The sequence below is a fragment of the Podarcis melisellensis genome (genome assembly GCF_964234715.1).
Source record: "Podarcis melisellensis genome assembly, chromosome: 2".
Lineage (NCBI taxonomy): Eukaryota > Metazoa > Chordata > Lepidosauria > Squamata > Lacertidae > Podarcis > Podarcis melisellensis.
In genome coordinates, this window is record NC_138529.1 from 54,435,014 (window position 1) to 54,456,874 (window position 21,861).

The window sequence follows — 21,861 nt, forward strand, 5'->3', positions numbered from 1 at the left end:
GATTCTCTCGCCAGCTGCAAGACAATGGACCAAGCAGGCAATCACTTCAGGGCATGCCCCAACATCGTATGACCCTAAAGATGTTTCTGTGCTGCTCTGTTTTTGCTTTTTAGGGTTTTGTTGCCATTTTGTTTGATACCATATTACATTGTATTATATTGTAGCTTATCAGTTTCATTGTTATAAATATTGTATTTGTTTTTTTTTGTAAACCTCTTGGAGACGGTTTGGAGGATTAAGCGGTATACAAATATATTAAACAGGCAAATAAAAATGAACCCCATAAGGCATTGCAGAATAAAATGAGCAGAGAGTGAGAGGCTGGTGGTTGTCTGAGGACTTTAAGAAAAAGGCCCTGGTCAGAACACAGGAAGAGCCCCAGCCAGATCAAGCTAAAGGCCAACCAGCGCTGGAGGCAGTAAACCTCTGAAAACCAGTTACTGGGAACAAAAGGAGGGGAGAGTGCTATTGCCTTCAGGTACTCCATGCAGGCAGTGGTGGACTTTGGGCTCTCAAATTTCAGTGGCACCCTGTGTCACCGCTGCCTGCAAGCAGAACCTGAAGGCAATAGCACTCTCCCCTCCTGTTGTTACCAGTAACTGATTTTCAGAGATGAAATGCTCAGAGCAGTGTGATGCAGTGGACTATGCCTCTGAATACCAGTTTCTGAGAATCTGTACTGGTTGTGGGCTTCCTGTGCACCTCTGATTGGTCCTTGTGAGAACAGAATGCTGGACTAGATAGCCCACTGGCCTGATGAAGCAGAGCTCTTAGGTTCTTCTGAAAGATGGTTGGCTTTAGACTAAAGGTAAAGGGACCCTGACCATTAGGTCCAGTCGTGACCGACTCTGGGGTTGCGGCACTCATCTCGCTTTATTGGCCGAGGGAGCCAGCGTACAGCTTCCAGGTCATGTGGCCAGCATGACTAAGCCGCTTCTGGTGAACCAGAGCAGCGCACGGAAATGCCGTTTACCTTCCCGCCGGAGCGGTACCTATTTATCTACTTGCACTTTGACATGCTTTCAAACTGCTAGGTTGTCAGGAGCAGGGACCGAGCAACAGGAGCTCACCCTGTCGTGGGGATTCGAACCGCTGACCTTCTGATCAGCAAGTCCTAGGCTCTGTGGTTTAACCCACAGGGCCACCCGCGTCCCACTGGCTTTAGACTAGGAGGACATAAATTGCAAACCCTGCTTAGCCATGATGTTCATGAAGAAACATTGTGCTGGTCATATAAAGCAGTACAACTATCTCATCCTAGCCTATGTTTCAGGATTATTATGGGGAAATAAAACCATGGCCCTTTTAAAGGTGATGGCTGATTTCCTTCTTGCTTTCCACCATCCAGCCCCCTGCAATGGCAGCGTGTATTAAAGCACTTGGCTCCATTTGCTATTTCTCTGGCCTCTGATAATCACTTAGTTTAATGTAATCCCCACCCCCACCCCTGGCAGAGAATTACAATCACAACACCGAGTGCCTTCCCTTCAATATGCTTTGAGTTATCCCAGCAGTCTGCAATATGAGATTGCCAGGACATTTCTGGAAAGTAGCATTGTGGCTGTTTTTAGCCACAAAACAGTTTCTGAAAATAAAAGTGTCACTTTAGACATGAGCTGGATTTTCAGCAAATGAATGTGTTCCTTTCTTCCAGATGCAAAAGGTGTTTTGGCTGTGTGTAGTTATTGCTAGCTTTGCAAAACGCACAGAGACTGAAGCTGCTGGTTTCATCACTTTTCTTGGGAATGTAAAAAGCTTTTCTCAATATGTGTTTTCTCTTCCAGAACGTTTACACATAAAGAGTAATGTTTTGGCATTGTTTGAGGATTTGCAGAGGCCTGGGGAAAAACTTAAGTGTGATCCATGCTCTTTGTGCAGATAAAAGAGTGCCCCCTTTTTTTTATCTCACATAGATTTCAAAACTATCTCGCACATTAAAATCAGTGGAACTTACAAATGCTTAGGCTGGACAATGCATGGGACTAAGTCCGACTGAATTCACTGGGGCTTATTTCTCAATAAACAAGTACGGGATTGGCTTGTTGGTTTACATCCCATCATATATTCAGAATGGCCTTGACATAAACATTGCATTCACCACTTGGGGTTGGAGGAAGTCCTGTTGATGTGTGTAATAGATGCAAAATTTACCCAGGGTCCTCCCTCCTGCTTGGGCCTTTGTAGTTTAGTTTACAATTCCAAGTGACATCATTTTACAATTCCAAGTGACATTAATTTAGAAGGTTTTCCAACCACTGGGTGTTATTCTCTGGGAATGCATCTCAAACAACCTCCAATTAATGGGGTTAATTTTCCATCCAAATCTAAAAAGTCTGTAGAATAGTGAGGAGGGAGTTTAGTAGAATATATATATATATATATATATGCAGGTTTTGGTGTCCTCGGGTGTCTTCCCGTGTAAAAGTTGGGGTGTCTAGGCGACGTTTCGACGAGGTCTCACTCGTCATCTTCAGGCTGGTGCTTTCGGCTTCTTGTTACTGGAACAGCTCTGTTCCAGTAACAAGAAGCCGAAAGCACCAGCCTGAAGATGACGAGTGAGACCTCGTCGAAACGTCGCCTAGACACCCCAACTTTTACACGGGAAGACACCCGAGGACACCAAAACCTGCATTCCTGTACCCGTGAAAATCTACGAAAGCATATATATATATATATATATATATATATATATATATATATATATGCAGGTTTTGGTGTCCTCGGGTGTCTTCCCGTGTAAAAGTTGGGGTGTCTAGGCGACGTTTCGACGAGGTCTCACTCGTCATCTTCAGGCTGGTGCTTTCGGCTTCTTGTTACTGGAACAGAGCAGGATCTCAGTGTTTGAGTTCCTATAAATACTGTTGAGGGGGTGTGGTGTATAGCCTCCAATGTTCTGGGCAGAGAGGAAGTTCCCAGGCTAGTGTGCCTTTTCTTCTTTTGTTCCTTAATTACTTGAGGGATATCTTGAGTGATTTCTTGAGTGATATCCTGAGTACCACTTAGGTGGGTCATTAGGTGTGGATTAGTTGCTAAAGTCTTTGTGTCTTGACCTCTTGAACTTTGTGAAGAGTTTTTCTGAGAAGATGGCTGTACTGCACTTAGTTGTGCTCTGGCTTGGCTTCGTGTATAGGGGCGAGCTGTGGTTTTGTGGCCTGTGTCAGAGCACAGAGCACAACTAAGTGCAGTACAGCCATCTTCTCAGAAAAACTCTTCACAAAGTTCAAGAGGTCAAGACACAAAGACTTTAGCAACTAATCCACACCTAATGACCCACCTAAGTGGTACTCAGGATATCACTCAAGAAATCACTCAAGATATCCCTCAAGTAATTAAGGAACAAAAGAAGAAAAGGCACACTAGCCTGGGAACTTCCTCTCTGCCCAGAACATTGGAGGCTATACACCACACCCCCTCAACAGTATTTATAGGAACTCAAACACTGAGATCCTGCTCTGTTCCAGTAACAAGAAGCCGAAAGCACCAGCCTGAAGATGACGAGTGAGACCTCGTCGAAACGTCGCCTAGACACCCCAACTTTTACACGGGAAGACACCCGAGGACACCATATATTTGCTTTCGTAGATTTTCACGGGTACAGGAATGCAGGTTTTGGTGTCCTCGGGTGTCTTCCCGTGTAAAAGTTGGGGTGTCTAGGCGACGTTTCGACGAGGTCTCACTCGTCATCTTCAGGCTGGTGCTTTCGGCTTCTTGTTACTGGAACAGAGCAGGATCTCAGTGTTTGAGTTCCTATAAATACTGTTGAGGGGGTGTGGTGTATAGCCTCCAATGTTCTGGGCAGAGAGGAAGTTCCCAGGCTAGTGTGCCTTTTCTTCTTTTGTTCCTTAATTACTTGAGGGATATCTTGAGTGATTTCTTGAGTGATATCCTGAGTACCACTTAGGTGGGTCATCGCAAACCTGTACATGGAACACTTTGAAACCAATGCTTTAGACAAGTCAGAACACAAACCCAAACTTTGGCTCAGATATGTTGACGACACCTTTGTAATTTGGCCACACGGGAAGGAAAAACTGGATAGCTTCCTCACACATCTCAACAGCCTACACCCCAAAATACAATTCACTATGGAAATAGAAGCCAACAACCAACTTCCCTTCCTTGACGTCCTAATCTACAAAAAACCTGATGGCTCCCTAGGACACACTATCTACCGGGAAAAAACACACACCAACCGCTACTTACATGCACAATCACACCACCACCCTGCACAAATAAACTCCGTAGCCAAGACTCTCATCTCCAGAACCAAACGCCTGGCTGACAAAGACCACTTGACAACTGAGTTACAGAATCTCTCAAATGTGTTAATTGCCAATGGATACCAGCAAAACAGGGTTACAAAGCTAATCCAAAAAGAAACACCCCCCAAAAACCAAGACACAGAAGAAAACAATGGCATGGCCCTCCTTCCTTATATCAAGGGCACTACAGATAAAATTAGCAAAATCCTCCATAAACACAATATCAAAACAGCCTTTTGCACCAACCAAAAAATAGCCAATATCCTCAGAAACCCCAAGGATAAAATCCAGTTGGAAAACCAAGGGGTCTATGAAATACCCTGCAAAGTCTGCCCAGCCACGTACATTGGACAAACAAACAGACGAATAAATGCACGTATCGCAGAACACAAGAATGCCGTCAAAAAAGAAGAAAAAACTTCCTCTCTTTTCCAACACATGAAAGAAACAGGACACGAAATTAATTTTGCAGATTCCAAATTGCTCTTTAACATGGAACATCACCACAAGAGAATAATCATGGAAGCCATCGAGATAGAGAAACACCCTCACAACATGAACAAGCGTGACGACACATCCCGCTTGCCAGACATCTGGAAATTAGCCCTCCCCACAAAAACTGACACCAGATCCAGAGGCACACAGAACGCCATCACCAATCAACCACACCAGACCCAAACCCAGACCCTCTCCACAGATAAATTACAGACACCATCCAGTAGCCAAACCATGGTGGCACCTCCGGATGCTGCACCCCCCTGCAATCCCTACACAGATCTGGCTGACACAGGCCACAAAACCACAGCTCGCCCCTATACACGAAGCCAAGCCAGAGCACAACTAAGTGCAGTACAGCCATCTTCTCAGAAAAACTCTTCACAAAGTTCAAGAGGTCAAGACACAAAGACTTTAGCAACTAATCCACACCTAATGACCCACCTAAGTGGTACTCAGGATATCACTCAAGAAATCACTCAAGATATCCCTCAAGTAATTAAGGAACAAAAGAAGAAAAGGCACACTAGCCTGGGAACTTCCTCTCTGCCCAGAACATTGGAGGCTATACACCACACCCCCTCAACAGTATTTATAGGAACTCAAACACTGAGATCCTGCTCTGTTCCAGTAACAAGAAGCCGAAAGCACCAGCCTGAAGATGACGAGTGAGACCTCGTCGAAACGTCGCCTAGACACCCCAACTTTTACACGGGAAGACACCCGAGGACACCAAAACCTGCATATATATATATATACACATATACAGGCTAGGTTTTCTATAGACTTGCTTACTCTATATAATAGTCTATGGGCTATTATATATATATATAATAGGCTATGACTATTAAAAACATTTAAAGAGAGCTACTTAATGTCAAATTGACTGTTGCTTTATTAAGCTCTTGGAATGAACTCGATGGCAGCCAAGACGGTATTACATGGTCGTTTGTAAATCAAAGGTGCTATGGCATTTTCACAAGGTGTGTGCTTGAATTTCTCTGTTCCTTGTTTGGATTTCTCAGCTTCTCTAGAAATGAAGAGTTACCTAAATGTCAAATAGGTTGTTCTGATTTAGAAGCCCAGTTAAGTCCCACTTTGCACCATAGTGGGTGTCATTCAAGTAAGCATTTCTCAGAGTAAAGGTAAAGGACCCCTGACTGTTGAATCCATCTTGCTTTACTGGCCGAGGGAGCCGGCGTACAGCTTCCGGGTCATGTGGCCAGCATGACTAAGCCACTTCTGGCGAACCAGAGCAGTGCACGGAAACACTGTTTACCTTCCCACCATAGTGGTACCTATTTATCTACTTGCACTTTGACGTGCTTTTGAACTGCTAGGTTGGCAGGAGCAGGGACCGAGCAATAGGAGCTCACCCCGTCGCGGGGATTTGAACCACTGACTGAAATTAATGAACATGACTTAGTTACACCCATTCATTTCAATAGGTCTGCTCTGAGTAAAACTTTGTTGAATACCAGCCAAGGATCTGGTTTTTATCCCCAAAGAACCCATTGAAAACCCTTCCCCCTATCAATGACGCCCTTGGTCCTCTTTGTTCTTTTCTTAGGAGCTGCCTCACTTGTTTGCTATGTCTTGTAAAAGCGTAGCTCCACTTTATAAATTAACTTATTGTAATGACTCCCCACCCCCCACCTCCGTCTGCGCTGCACTTTGGCTGCTTTCCACATTCCCCTTGGCTCAAAATGATTGATAGTGAAACTGTCCTTGAAGCAGTGCAGGAATGCTAAGCTTTTTTGTTCGAAGCCTGGTCTCCTCCAGTGAAATACCTTCTTTCAGTCTCTCTGTTCCGTTGAAAATCATATCCTTATGGAGGAATGAATTTAGCAGGTTTCCCAAGCACTGGGTGTTATCCTCTGGGAATGCATCTCCAACAACCTCCAATTAATGGGGTTGATTTGGCATCATTTGGGCCACAGATCTGGCAAAGGGATGACCAGTGTGACCTTGCATGTTAGAATCAGAATCCCCATGAAATTCCTATGAAGTAAGGAGTGATGGGTGGATGTGTCCCTCATAGTTTTTCTCCTCTCCAAATTGTATACTCTTAGAATTGGGAAGGACCCTCAAGCATCATCTAGTCCAACTCCTTGCAATGCAAGAATCGCAACTAAAGAATCCCTGATAGATGACCATCCAGCCTCTCCAACAAAGGAGGTTTGAAAACTTCAACTGCAGGCCTCAGTCTGGTGGCATGTTAAACATCAATTTTGGGTGCACAGTTCTGTGACCACTGACGTATGTTACATGCTGCTGAGGAGCATCTGATGCCTTGCTTTGAGGTCCTCCTTATTGTGACGAGGTGCTTACAGAGGGTTCTGATTATTTATGGCAGCAGGCATATCAAGTTGTTAATAGCAGAAGGCACTGTAGCTGCCAAATGCTGCCTGTTCCAGCCCTCTAAATGTGGACTAGTTTTTAAAACCTTTGACAGATTTACACTCTAGTAGCTGCCATGTCGTATTTCTAATAATGGAGCATCTGTGGGCTGCTGCTTGCCTTTTCCATTACTGTCTGAATAGTTGCACTTGGTTTGGTGTGTTTTGCAGGGCCAAAAGTATTTGCCTGTCATTATGATGTATAGTGCACAACCAACAAAGCAGTTTATCATCAATATCGATAATGTCTCTGGTATTTCATTCTGATGTTCCTTCCTTCCATAATCTGGAGGAAGAGCTTCCAGACTATATTTTAAATAATGATGATGATGATGATAATGATGATAATGATGATGATAATAATAATAATAGAGAACATTAAGTGACTAAATCAATGTGGCCTTTCATCCCAGCAGCTAACCAAGCACAAATCTATAACTACTTAGGTTTTTGATGAGGCAATGGAGACAATTAGAGAATGATTTTCTCTTGTACTATAAACTAGGTGTTGGATTGATGTGTGTAATTGCGTTAGAAATTATTTAGTCAGCATGCATTTATGAGCCTGGCACCCTGGGCCCAAAAAAAGCTGCAGGAAAATAAGTTTCATTGACACTGAAACTGCTGCATAATCCTTTAAAACATAAATATTTGGCTGCCCTGTTGTTTGCCATGGAAAAAAGAACGTTCCAGTCTTGCAATGTGCAACTAGTATATTTTATATTGGCATATAAATGTGTGCTTTATACTTTCATTGTTTAGAAAACATTGCATAGGTGGTATCTAACAACAGGAAGATTAGACAGAATCTAGACAGTTTAAGTGATCATTGCTAGTGATGTTGAGCTTCTGTAGTAACTCTATTGCACGTTTTATGGGCATGCCCCAAATTACTAAAACTCTACATTCATGGAAATACTGTAGGTCATGATTTACTGGAAAATTGTTTGGTGCCCAGGGTAATTTTTGAGGTAACAGGGAAGTTCTTGAGATAACAGCTCATTGCTACCATATTTTTTGCTCTATAAGACTCACCTTTTCCCTCCTAAAAAGTAAGGGGAAATGTGTGTGTGTCTTATGGAGCGAATGCAGGCTGCGCAGCTATCCCAGAAGCCAGAACAGCAAGAGGGATTGCTGCTTTCACTGCGCAGCGATCCCTCTTGCTGTTCTGGCTTCTGAGATTCAGATTTTTTCCCCTCTTGTTTTCCTCCTCCAAAAACTAGGTGCGTCTTGTGGTCTGGTGTGTCTTATAGAGCGAAAAATACGGTAATTGCAGATTGGATGGCTGTTTAGATTCAGAAAACAAAACCCTCTATTCTTTGGGTGTATGGATACCAAGGGTATGGAACATAGATTATATGACAAACTTGACAGCTATGGTAAGTGTCAGAGGGTAACTTCCAATGATGTCTTCCTGCTTGTGCAATAGAAAGCCAGCTTAGCAAAGGGAATTTTGGCCTGTCGTAGGGAGAAGGAGAGGAAGAAGCAGCAGCAGCCCTGTTGCACAAGCAGATGCCCTCTCACCTCTTTGTTGGATCTCATGCAGAGAAGGAAAGCAGCATGGTCATACACTTAGAGGCAGAGTTCATTTGTACCTAACACTTACCTAACCCATGACGTAGCACAGATGAGCAAATGCATGGACTTCTGAGGAGAGGTTTGTGGCTACTTTGTTCCTTCTCTGGTCCTTCTGCTGCTGTGCAGTACTTAGTGTAGTTTGGCTTAGTGTATCAACTGAATCCAAATGTGTGGTGTAGCTCTCTCCAGGCAAACCATGAACTGTGAACCATAGGGCAAACCTTAGTTAAAGCTTGTGGTTTGCTTGGAGAGAACTAAACCATGAGCCTTGCTTCAGATGACCTGCTAAACCAAACCATGGCTTCATTCAGCACAGTAGCAGAACAGCTGGAGAAGGAACAAAGCAGCTGTGATCTCCTCTGGGAGCCCACATGTTTGCTCATTTGCACTAAGCCATGGTTTGGCTTAGCGTTACATGCAAACTGGAACGTTATGCATTGGAACAACAAAGTTCAAGGCACTATAATAAATTCATTTACTTACTGGAGAACATATAGTTCAAACTTGACTTATGTGAGATTAATACAATATGTCAGAATATGTAAATAGAGTGAGTGGTATTTATTAAATTATTCATCATGGAAGTTATGCTAAGTTATAAACTGTTTTGTGATTTTTTTAAACTATGAAATATGCATTTTACAATTTTCATTATCAATGTGCCTTAATGGTCACAAGACACAGATTACAATTTTGGACTCTGTGGCTCCTTCCGTCTTCTGTTACTTTGTAACCAGTGATATTTGCTTTTAATCACACTTCTTATATTTTGGGTGGAAAGAACCTTGATGACAGGCAGCCAAGATGCCTTTACCAGATTAAACATATATCAAAACACCCAATCTAGAAGATATCCTTAGAACATGCCAGCACAAACATACAATTATCCTCCTTTGAGATAATATGTTATGTTTCAGCAGGCTGGCTAAGCAATGTTGATCATGAGACCATAAATATAACTTGAAAGGGGTTTAATAAAAGTCTTGAGGACTGGATTCTACTGTCCCAGGAATTTTGACCAGAATCAAACCAGTTGCTTTAAATGCACTGCTAACCTAGGGGTTCATGCATTCATTCATTCATTCCCTTTGACTGACAGTTTCCAACAGTTTCAGAAGATGTTTGCTATGTGGTATATGGATGTGGTGGTGATGGAACACCTCTCCAAAGTTCATTTTGGCACATAAAACTAGCTGCAATGTTCTTTAGGTCCAGGTGCTTGTTTACAGACCAGATAATTTCCTGCTGTGGAAGTGAAAGCATTTCTTGTGTAACATCAAGGACCTCTCCAGTTATCTGCTGACATCGGCAACAAAACTACTTCTGATAATGTATTTTCTGATGGCCATTACCACTACAGTACTTTTGTTAGTCCAATATCTGAAGGCAGTCACTTTATTTCTCTGGACTAACTTAATTTTAAAATGTTTTGGGGTGTTGTGTTGCTGTTGTTTTGGACACTCACCAGCTTGCTAAAACCATGGACATAAAATGCCAAAGTTGTCTTAGCATTATTGTTCTCCCATCTTGTCAATGCAGACAGAATTCTGCTTCGTGGGGCAGGGGGAAATCAGACTTCAGACAGTCTAGGACTGGATCCAGACACATCAAAGAAGTGATTTAGTTAAATGAGTGGTAAACTTCACACAGGGAAGTCTTGTTGGCAGAAAGCAGGACTCCACAGCACCATCTGGTGTTATAGTGTTATAACGCATATAAAGCGCTTTATCTTTACAAATGTAGCTGGTCCTAGGAAAGGCTTTTGAAAGGTATATAATGATTTCAAAATGTCATCATGGAAATTTGTAGCAATTGTTTTTGTCTAAACATGATTGATCTAGCAGGACCTTTAGTATTTGACATATATTTTGAGTTATTTAGAGAATTCTAGAGAAACAAAGGATAAAACTACTTCTTAGGTTTGTCAAGACAATTGTATTAATATGTGCCCACATTTCACAGAGAAATTTGAAAGGATCACACACACTTAAAATGCAGGCTTTGGTCAAAATAGGAGGGACACTGCATTTCTACCAGTAAGTTCTGGGCACAGCCAAGCACTTCTAAGTTTTATTTCAGTTGAACAAGTGAGCATGTGTTTCACCAATTCTCAATGAAATCATTCTGATTTTAACATGTTAAATTTTGACTGAATGGTGCCCTCCTTTGGAAAACTCTGGCCCCTCTTATTTATTTTTACAACTAACTGAAGAAATTGGGCCAGTTCAGATAAAACAATCTTGGCATAATTTATTTATGAAACAAAAAATGAGCATTGTGCCTGAACACCACCCCCTTCTCTCCTTCCATTGTGTGCTGGTTTAGGTGCTTGTCTAATGATTTGTGCCCTGTTATACAGAAACCAGGAAATTGTGCCTTAGTCTCTGCCTACTAACCAGGATATGGAAACTAGAAATGGATCAGATTCTGCGTTTGTTCTTAGTTTAATAAACCATGGTTTATTGAGCCAAGATCATTACTTCTGAACTGGCCCACTATTTAAAGTTTGAAAAGTGAACCTTTGGACCCTTATGAAAAAAATGCAGCAATCCTTGCCAGGTCTTCAAAAGTTTTGCTTTTTATAGAAATCCTTGTCTCGATGTGATAATGTAGCTAACTATTAACACAGCACCACTTTGTTTGGTAGATGTGATCTTCAACTCAGATGCACTGCAAATAGTTTCCCCAAAGCTTTACACAATTATAAAAATTTCATGTTTTGTGAGAATCAAGATGCCATCAAGATGTTTATAAAACAAAAATGTAAATTACATCTTTCAAATTATAAGCACCCAAGAAGCATAGTGTTCACTATTCTCATGCCTGAAGAATACTGGCACACACTCAGTGAAGGATAATACTTATAATATATCCAAACAGAATGAGGGAAGCTGTCTTGTTTGTAGTGATATATAATCTGATACACCTTTGGCTAAGGAACAGGACAAGTTATTTATGAAATGCAAGTGTTCACAGCAATGACAAATTGGGGCCGCTAATTAGCAAGTGAATCCGTATTCAAGCCTGAGAAAGTCCAGATGTGGAATCAGTTGGGGCAGAGGCAGCTAACATAAGAGGACAGAAGATTCCTAGTGACTCACAGTTGAACTCTGGGTCAAACTCCAAAATGAAAAAAAAAACATGGTTGGGATGGTAAGGAAGCAGACAGTGATGGAGGAAGAACTGGGAACCCATGGACAGAGACAGGATCAAGAGTCTATGAAAGCAATACACAATTTTTTAGTTTTTTGGGCTAGAGGAGGGTTTCTGTAGGAAACTGTAAGTGTACAGAGACAGCATTGGAAGCTACATGGTGAGGAGAAGGACAAGTGAAACCTGTGTAACCTTTTATGTGATTCCTGCTTCTATTAGATATTTGAAGTGGCTCTTGTGATCAACCAATCAAATGCTTATGGGTGGGGCTACTGAGGGTGGCCCTTGAATCTAACTGGGCTATGTAGTTGTAAGACAGCAGTAAGCAACACTGATGTGTTTCAATTACCTCTTTTCTTTCCTAGGATCATCTCTCCGCTCATGAAGTGCGATGATGACATGTGAAAATATCTGCAACAAAATATGATTAGTCATGGCCATAAAATTAAAGACCTCTTAATATTATGTCAGTTTCTTACTTGGAGGAACAGACTGATTAGTGAAAGAGAATATGTCTTCTGTTGAGAGTGAAATATCAAGATGGAACCTCAGGCATGTCAAAAGAATAGCTGACCTCTTGGAGCCAGTGGCCTCACCTAGCGATGCTAATAGGTTTTCACCAGATAAATCCATCAGTGGCATAGACCGGTGCTTACACATTCCTGGAAAAGCAGACTCTGCTTATAGTTCTTTCTCGGGTGGCTCAAATATCCCAGAGTGTCCTGTCCTATTTTGCTATAATGAGCATGATTCTCTGCCTCTAGAGCAGCTATCATATATGGACTCAGGATATGTTAGAGGCATTTATAATCCCAGTGCAATAAATCCAGCATTTAGACAGATGTATGAAGACAGGGCAGCGGGCAGCCACTATATATTGGAAAATTCTGGCCTTGGCAAGCCATATGGAAGCACTTCTGCCCATGGGATGCCATACCAACCATCACCACCATTGGCTAGATTTCCATCTCCTCACCCACCATCCCCACCAACTCGAGTTGATAGCTATAAAACAAACAGAAATGTAGATCCTGGAATTTGCTTTGACCCCAGTATGCAAGCAGATGTGTGCATTCAAGATACCGACTCTCCAGCAAACTATCACAATGATTACTGGCTCTCTAGATGGGAGGATGAAAGCCCAGTCACAGAAGAGGGTGAGAGTTTGTATCCTGTCAGTCAACATATCTCTAGGACTACCAGCTCCACCATATCCACCACACCTTTAATTTTTCAAGAAAATTTAAAATCTGGTTCTCTGGTCAAGACCCGGAATATTTCGTGTGCTCAAAATTCAGTCTGCTCTTATGCATTTCCTGAGCCAATGGAGTCTAAGTCCTCTCCGTCACTACATACCAGCCACAACGCTGTTAATGATACACAAGAGAACAAACAGTATTTTTATGCCTGCAGTGTACACAAACCAGCCTTCGCAGCAGATCTGCCAAGCTGCGTGGCAGTATCCAGCACAAAGAAGGGGCAGCTTCATGGTGTTCTGCATCCATTCAGAGTTGCCGATCGCTCAGGATTGGGCCCGGATGAATACGAAAGCCATTCAAACTTAAAATACACTGACAGCTCTCTTTCCAACAAGGCTGTGTTAGGAATGATTGAAAGCCATGAAGGCAACAAGAAACATTTCTTCAGCTCTGAAGAAGGAAGCAGAGATGTCTGGCAAGCACTTCTAAATCAGCAATCCAGAATGCAGAAGCCACTGCCTCATGGTTTGGACCTCACAGAAACACCTCACTGGGAAGTCCAGGAGACATCCAGTGCATTGCCGTATTATGGTCACGATGCTGAGACCTCTGCTTCCCAACCACTGAATGGGTTTAGAAAAGCAAAGAAAAATGACATGGATAGCAGCCCTGAACTTCTGGTGAACCCCAGGCAAGAGGAAATGCTCAAGCCTGTTTGTTTTCCAAAGCATCATTTTTCTAAGAAAACTGAAAGCCAGCCCCCGGATGACTTTGCCAGGATAAAGATAAACAGAAAGACAACTCCTCTACTTTACTATCTTTCTGGTGGGAAAAATCCCAGTTTTATGAGTCATGAAAATTGGACTCAAGAAGGAGGAGGAGATGATGTTGCTTTAAGATCTCCAAGGAACACTCTCCCAATCTCTGCAGAGCCGATAGAGATACCAAGGGAGACCAACCCATGTGTGGATAATCCTGGCAGCGACCATGAAGGTCAAATTCTAGAGAGTCCTGCATCATCAGTGGATGAGAAGTTCAAGAACGACTATCGGGAAAAACTAAAAGTTGCTCAAAGAAAGGTCCTGAGAGAAACCTCTTTCAAGAGAAAGGATTTACAAATGAGCTTGCCCGTTCGGCTGAAGCAGACACCATCTTCAAGGCCATCCATTCAGCATCTCAGGTCTTTGTCATTATCTGGTACAAACGAGGACGCCAAGTTGATTCCTGCCTCCAGGCCACTGGAAAGCATCAGCAATGAGGAAGAATCAAAGAGGCCACAAGCTGCCCGAATTGGGGGAAGGAAAAGGGCTACCAAAGAACAGAAGAAAATCTCTTATTCTGAACCCGAGAAACTCAACCAGCTGGATGATCAGAGAGACCAAAGCATTTCGTGGAGAAAGCAAAATGCAAGGTCCCGGTCCGATGAGATCAATGAACAAGACACTAAGATCATTAGAGGTAAAGCTCTGGAAAACCAGGGAAGGTCTCTTTCTAAGGCAGAACTGAAACAAATACAGCACAACGCACTTCTAGACTACATGGAACGAAAGATTGGGCAACGGCCTGCCATTGGGCAGAGCAGCGCACAGCAAAAGCCCCCTTTGCAACCGAGGACTTCAAATTCAAAGAAGTTTGTGGAAGACAGCACTTCCCATCCCAGTGCCAGCAGAAAGCTGAGGAATATGGATGGTTTCTGCCAGTTTCCTGTTCCAGGGAAGACTCAAGAGCCACCCTCTTTCCCTCCTAGTTTAACATCTACAACTGCTGCCACCATGACCGACAGACACAGCACCAGTTCTCCAGTGTTTGAAATGGCTAATGAAGGAAGTTGTGCCAGCAAGTGTGACTCAGCTAAAAGTCTTCTTCACTCAGGTTCTGTCTCCAGCAGAAGCCGAGGGAGATCAAAATCAACTCCTCCTCCTGTGCAGGTAAACCAAGTAGCTGTTTAGGTCACATCCACACATTTGTACCACTTTAATAGTCACAGCTTCCCCATAGAGATGCAACTCCCAGCATCCTTAGTAAATTACAGTTGCCAGGATTGCGAAGTTGATGTGCTTGAAATGTTCTTTTAAGTGTGTGGCGTGGATGTGACCTATGATATAACTTGCCACTTGCAATTGTATTACTGATAAGTTGCTATTATCAATTATCTAAATGTAGACCAGGGGTCAGCAAACTTTTCCAGCAGGGAAAACTGTCCCTCAGACCTTGGGGGGGGGGGAGGTTGGACTATATTTTTTGGGGGGGGAGGGGAAGGAATGAACGAATTCCTATGCCCCACAAATAACCCAGAGATGCATTTTAAATAAAAGGACACATTCTACTCATGTAAAAACACACTGATTCCCGGACCTTCTGCAGGCTGAATTTAGAAGGCGATTGGGCCAGATCCGGCCCCCGGGCCTTAGTTTGCCTACCCATGATGTAGACCATGAAGGAGTATCTTGCAGTGCACCATCAGGATGCATTTTGCCTGAGTAGAAGTCCTCCTGTTGATTGTACTGGAAAGATAACACTGGAGTTTGGAAAGCACACTGAATAAAATAATAAGAAAGCATGTCTTTATTATGCATGGTGCATTCTAATAAATGTTAAAGAAAACTAGCATGAAATGTTAGTTCAGCCTTCCTCAACTTAGGGCCCTTGAGTTGTTTTGCCCTAGAATTCTCATCATCCACAACTATTGGTGATCCTGGCTGTGGCTCATGGGAGTTGAAGTCCAACAACATCTAGAGGGCAGGTTGAGAAAATCTGCTCTAATTCAGGAAACTGAACAGTTCCAATTCTTGGTAGCTTAAATTATTCTTAAATTATTTTCATTCTGATTTAAGAAGGGGGCTACCAAGAGTTGGAATTGTTCATATTATAGAATTAGAGCAAACCAAAAATGAAACTGATGATTTCATATCCTATACTTTCTCTGTCATTGAGACCATTGAGGCTTAATTTTGACTGTTCATGCCCAGTGCTGCTTGAATTGTAGCATTCTGTAATCTCTCCCCCTCTCATAATTTAATGCCATAAAGCAGAGCTACAGTATATCTGGAATTGTGCATTATTGAAATAAAGCGATCTTTGCAGGACTTAGGAATGTGAGGCTAAAAACTCCTGCAACACTTTCTTCTCATATCAGTAGCTCTTCAGTTCCATATTTTCTAATACAGAAGAATTGGATAAAATTATATAATAAACTTCTGGTCTCCTAACTTCTTTTCACTTCTGACTTTTCCAGTCTGAATGTGCCAGCACAATCGTGAACTCACCATAATTTTGTTCTTTCCAACAGCTTGGAGAGCTGCTTCATGAAAGTCCAATTGCCCATGTAAAATTCACTTGTAATGTGCAAATCTTGAGAGTAGTACAATTTCCTATATGGAAGTGAATTCTTATTAGGAATTTTTGTCTTTTGCAAAGAGGTGCTTAGATACTATGCAAGGTATCCTGGCATAGGTGGTGAATCTTGATGGATTTCCATTCCTCAGAGAAACCACACAGGTTCTGGAGCTTGCCATTCCAGAAGAGGCTCTGTTGTGTGAACTGCCCCAGCCTCACTGTCTTATACTCCCTGTTTAATACTCCCCTGGTTCATCCTCCGACCCCAACATCAGCTGTTGGCTTTTTTGATTTTTGTCATGCTCCATAAACCTTTTCCAGCTTCAGGGGAGAAATATGCACTTCTCAGTGCCAACATTTGGAGGACAATGTCTGTCAACAGTGCTGGAAAAACAGGATAAGGAAGGCAAACAGAGGCAAAAGGGAAAGAAAAAATAGAGAAAGAGCAGTAGTGCTACCTACATATATAATAAGAAACTGTTCATAATCTCTTTGGTTTTCAGGAGAGAGAAAAAAGACTTCTGCTAAGGGTAGCTAGTCACTTTTTGTATTACGGATCAGGAAGCAGCAGGCAAATTCTGTTATTGGGCAAGATGGACCTTTGGTCTGTGTCAGGCTGAGGATAGTGCAGCTTAATATTTTCCTGGTATATGCCATTCAATAAATGAGGTTCCGGAGCATGGCAGAGTACTCTGGCACTATGCCTTAGAGAACTCTTAAGAGAGGGCTAAAGACCTTATGGACATCAAGATGTTGTTGCATTCCAATTTCCATCATTCCTGACCATGGGCCATGGTGGTTGCTGGAGGGCTGCAGTTTCCCCATCTATGTGTATTACTACTTCAGAACCCAGGAAAGTTTAGGGTCTGTCTTCTAATGTTTCTTCTTCTGGAACTGAGGGACCTTCAGTCCAGTCCCACCTCAACTGCATATGACCTTCGACAAGTCATTGCCATTCAGTTTTGGTTCCAGACTTGTGGTTTGGTAACCAGCTCTCTAGGTAGCTATTGCTCACAATATACTTACTAAATTATCAAGTACCGTATTTTTTCGTGTATAAGACGCCCCCATGTATACGACAACCCTATTCTTTGAGCCCAAAATTAAGAAATAAATATTTTAAACATTCTGTGTATAAGACAACCCCCAATTTCAAACTTAAAAAATTGGGGGGAAATATAGTCTTATACACAGAAAAATACAGTATGTTATAAGCAAAAGGTTTGTAGAGCTTTTCAATATAAAATAAATGACATGCATCACCATGATTGAAAGAGACTCCTTCTAAGACTGCTCATTTTAAAGTAACCAGTAGCTTACATTTTCCACCATAACCAGTTCCTCTTCAGTGATCTGGAGCAGACATATTCTTACCACTAGAGTTGGACGAGCCTGCTGGTTTTGGTTTCTCTCAGCTTCTTGTTTATTTAGTCTTTAAGTTCTCCAGATTTCCACATCACATTGTGATCTTTTTAAAAAACAAACAAAAAAGTCCTCATAAAAAATTGCCAGCCTTTTATTGTGAATTTCTCAGAATAAAACATTTTTGTGTGCAATTTTCTGTAATATACACATTTCTGAAAGCAATTTTCCTTAACACAATGCATTTTCATATGTCATTTTCACTAATATATATGCAGCTTCATGCACACCTTTGTACACCTCATTTGATACAAAATCTGGGCATTGCAAAATTCGGAAGAGTGTACATTTTGAAGGATAGCTACATTTTGGTGATAAAGATCCCTATCAAATGGCAGCGGAATGATGAAGATTTGGATTGTGAGCATTGGAATTTGGAATAGAACTCACCAGGATACATGTATGCTGCTGTGCTAAAATGATACAAATCTGCTTATTTTTTCTTATTTTCCAAACTTCATTCTATTTCTCTTGGTTATAGCAAGGAGCAAAATCCCTCTCTGACTGGCCATTATTTATTCAGGCACTTATTTTGCTGCTAAGAGTCACCTGGCTTTGCGCACACGTAGCCAAGCCTATCTGTGAGGACTAGAAAAGGGTTTGCTGCTGTCTGTGTGAAAGGAGGGATTCTCTGGAAGCTCAGTCTTGGACACAATATTCTGGAGGAAGCCAATGGATACAAGATGGTCAAATTAGCCATTTCATCTTGAGCCTGTGGCAGCATCACAGAAAACACAGGTCCCTGATCATTTCTCAGTTTTCTGCTGGTAGCAAAATGTGGGAGTGCCATAGAAGAGGGTATTAAAAGACTTCCTTTCATATTTAGGGCTGAGAAATCTCTTCCTGGTCAGTTAGTATGCAAATGAAAAGTAGAGAGCTACAAAGTCATATGGAGAGGTCTCCTCATCATAAAACATGGTTGTTTTCCATTCCCAGGTTTTCTATAGCTCCACAGCCTGCCCTGCGTTGTCGGCTCAAGACCATGAATACTATCCCACGCACCCCAGGTAAACCAGCTCTTACAATTAGATTTTCACTGTGTTATGTCTTGAATGGAATAGGCTTTTCCCATGGGTTCATTCATGTGGAGAACCTAAGACAGGAATGCCCCATTTCAGAAGTTTGGCCATTGCATCTCAGAAGGAATTTCCATTTGCTTTTGGTTCCATTTCCATTGGACCCTAATGTTTTAGCTACTGTGATGGTCATGGAAATTGTTTCTGGGAGGCCATCGCTGTATGGGGTGAGTCATACATTAGGTTTGTAGCGTAAGTGCATCGCTGGGAATGTGTCTCATGGTAAGAACAACACAGTTAAATGTCTGAACCAGCTCTTAATTCCACCCAAACATAAAAGTTTTTTTCAGATACATCTGAGCAATTCTACCTGCCATGCTACTGTGATATAACACTGTGCAACTTTCCTATTGACCAAGCAATGCACGAAATCTCCTGGGTACAGTCACTTGCCCCACCATCATTTTGAGACGGTGTATGAGGACTGGGCAAATGTATGTTCAGGCTTTCTTGTGAATGTGCACAGTTGCTGGCATAATGGAACTGCATTCTCCATTCAGTTCCCATTCATTTGTTGATCTGTCTCTTTGAAAACAAACAAGTGAATAACAAAACATCTGTATAACTGAAAGGGTTTAATGGTTCTGCCTTCTACGTAGCACACTTGGGATTGCAAATGAATGCAGTGGTTGCAGATAATGGTTTTAAAGAATACTCAGGATGGAACCAAGAATGAGTACAGTGAATTCAAGAGTTGGAGAGTGTGTTGTTTGGTGTGGGTGTTTTTTTTTGGGGGGGGGATTACCACAATATCTCTGACTTGAAGATTTCCCCTACATCAACCATCAAATTCAGGGATATTTGAAGAAAGCAAGAGCTTCTGGATCTTTAACAGCTCATGGAATTAATCCAGAAGAAGTCTTAATTTATATCTAGCCATTTCTTTTTCCTTAGGAAGAACTTTATCTTGTGCATGCCACACTCCTTAGAATAAATGTTCATAAAACTGTCGTCTTGGTTCAGTAGAATCCAGTACAAATAAATTATTATTGTTATTGTTATTTATTTTCCTTAAGAGGGTCTTCACCAGGATAATAAATAACAATAACAATTTATTTGTACTGGTGTTTTTTTTTTAAAAAATCCTGTTTTTAAAAGGTCTTCATTGCAGGTAGAAAACTAGCACAGCCTTGAGGAAGCCCTGTTGCACAAGTTCCCCTCTCCTAGTTTGGTAGGTTTTTTGTTTGTTTTATTTTTACTTGCAGGGAGTTTTTGACATGAGGCAGCATTGAAAAAATATCATGATCTACCTGCAGTCTGGAGTAGTACAATCCACTCTGCCACACCTCAAGATTCTGCAAACTTATTCTGCTGTACTGTATGTGTAGATCAGACTTGTCATTTTCTGCAAGTGAGTAATAAACACATGCAAGAAAAGCCCCTAGAAATGCAATGTAAACAGTGGCGGAGGAAGACTCTTGGGCACCTGGGGCGTCGGGGGCGGAGCAAACCACCCATCCCTTCCCTATGGGCGCACCTGGCCCCGTGCTGTCCAGTCCCTTGTGGGCACTGTGCACCCTGTGCAGCAGGGGGCACGTGGCGCCCATAGGGATGGGGCGTGCAGCGCCCACAGGGACGGCACAGAGTGTGCGGTGTGCACCATGGGGCCTCAGCCACCCTACAGCTGAGAAAAACCCCACCCCACCCTCCCACTATAAATAAGGGTCTGGTGATTTCTGTTTCAGTGTATCTGAAGAAGTGTGGGTGCACATGAAAGCTTATACCCAGAACAAACTTAGTTGGTCTCTAAGGTGCTACTGGACAATTTTTTAATTTTTTAATTTATTTCGACTGTTGTTTGAGTCTCTCATGGGCCTCAAAATGTGAAGAAGAAAAACGTGAAATGGCTGCAAATGGAGCAGAGGAAATTCCTCTCCATATTCCAAAAGTGCAAACAGTAGTTCTGTTGCCCATTATTTGAGATCATAGCTCCACCATCTGATCTTCTGTTGAAACAGCATTTGACTTGCAAGGGGGAGACATGCCTAAGGAGAAGAAAATGGAAGTTTCCTCTGGATCTGTTTATAACTCTTAAGATGCGTGCTTAAAATAGAACTTTAAAACCAAAGGGAATTTTGGCACAGATGCAGTATAAAAAGACTGGTTAAAACTCAAGTTAAGTGAAGGATGGAAAAATATTTAGATGTAAGATTATCCCATCAGTTAGCACAGATTTATAGACTATGGATGATACATTTTATTATCTTTCACTGACAGAGAAAGCCACAGGCCTGACTAGAATAGCACACTTCAACCTTCATCAGCTACCTCCATTTCCCGCACCCTTTAAATTCTTCAGTTCCTTTCCAGAACGAAATGTGGTACCATAACTGCATTCCAGTGCATTAGGATTCCAACTTCAAAGCAACTCATAAAAGTGCTTCAGATTTATTAGGTTTGCACAGTCAGCTGCTCTAAAGGAAGGGAACACATCATTTTGTAACCCACCTGCCCCCAATATACGCCTGTTATCTGATGGTAGGGACATCTGCTCTTTTAATGCGTGCATTAATATAGCAAATGAACAAGTTGTTATTTGCACGCACACAAAAAGCTGGTGTTCATTACCTAAGGCGGTTGTTGCCCTGGGCAGAAGCAGGACAGCTAAACACCCTTGAGAGGGAATAGCTAAGTGATCACATAGAAAGCCTTACACAAAATCAATTTGCGTGTGTCAGTTAACATCACTGAGGGTGTGCTTACCTAGCAGATTTTACATATGAATAAGTAACAATTTGGGTATCAGAGAACTTCCAGGTGCTTGCTTTTCATACTCAGGTTGCTGCTCAGGTTATGAATCTTCAAAAATTTAGTTTTTATTTTTCATTTTCTCAGTGCAAGTTCTTCTCTAATGTTTCCAATTGGCGCTAGGTGGGGAGGGAAGCCTCATTCTGCAATTAGACAATGGAAGCTGGTCTGTTAGGGCAAAGCATGAATGAAA

The 21,861-nt window shown here is 42.1% G+C and overlaps 1 protein-coding gene and 1 long non-coding RNA gene across 3 annotated transcripts in view; one reads left to right on the forward strand and one right to left on the reverse strand.

The window, feature by feature from the left end:
- SHROOM1 (shroom family member 1) overlaps nucleotides 1–21,861 on the forward strand; it is a 47,100-nt gene that overhangs the window by 15,431 nt on the left and 9,808 nt on the right. For both annotated transcript variants that reach the window (XM_081900788.1, XM_081900787.1), the window contains exons 2-3: nucleotides 12,253–15,014; nucleotides 18,781–18,851. In XM_081900788.1, the coding sequence (XP_081756914.1) occupies nucleotides 12,399–15,014; nucleotides 18,781–18,851 (2,687 nt within the window). In that variant the 5' untranslated portion in view covers nucleotides 12,253–12,398. The remainder of the gene's footprint in view (nucleotides 1–12,252; nucleotides 15,015–18,780; nucleotides 18,852–21,861) is intronic.
- On the reverse strand, nucleotides 12,206–17,906 carry LOC309364097. Its single transcript, XR_014165729.1, has 3 exons — nucleotides 17,797–17,906; nucleotides 15,507–15,604; nucleotides 12,206–12,298 (listed from the first exon to the last, which is right to left on the reverse strand). It is a non-coding gene; the product is annotated as an uncharacterized lncRNA (long non-coding RNA).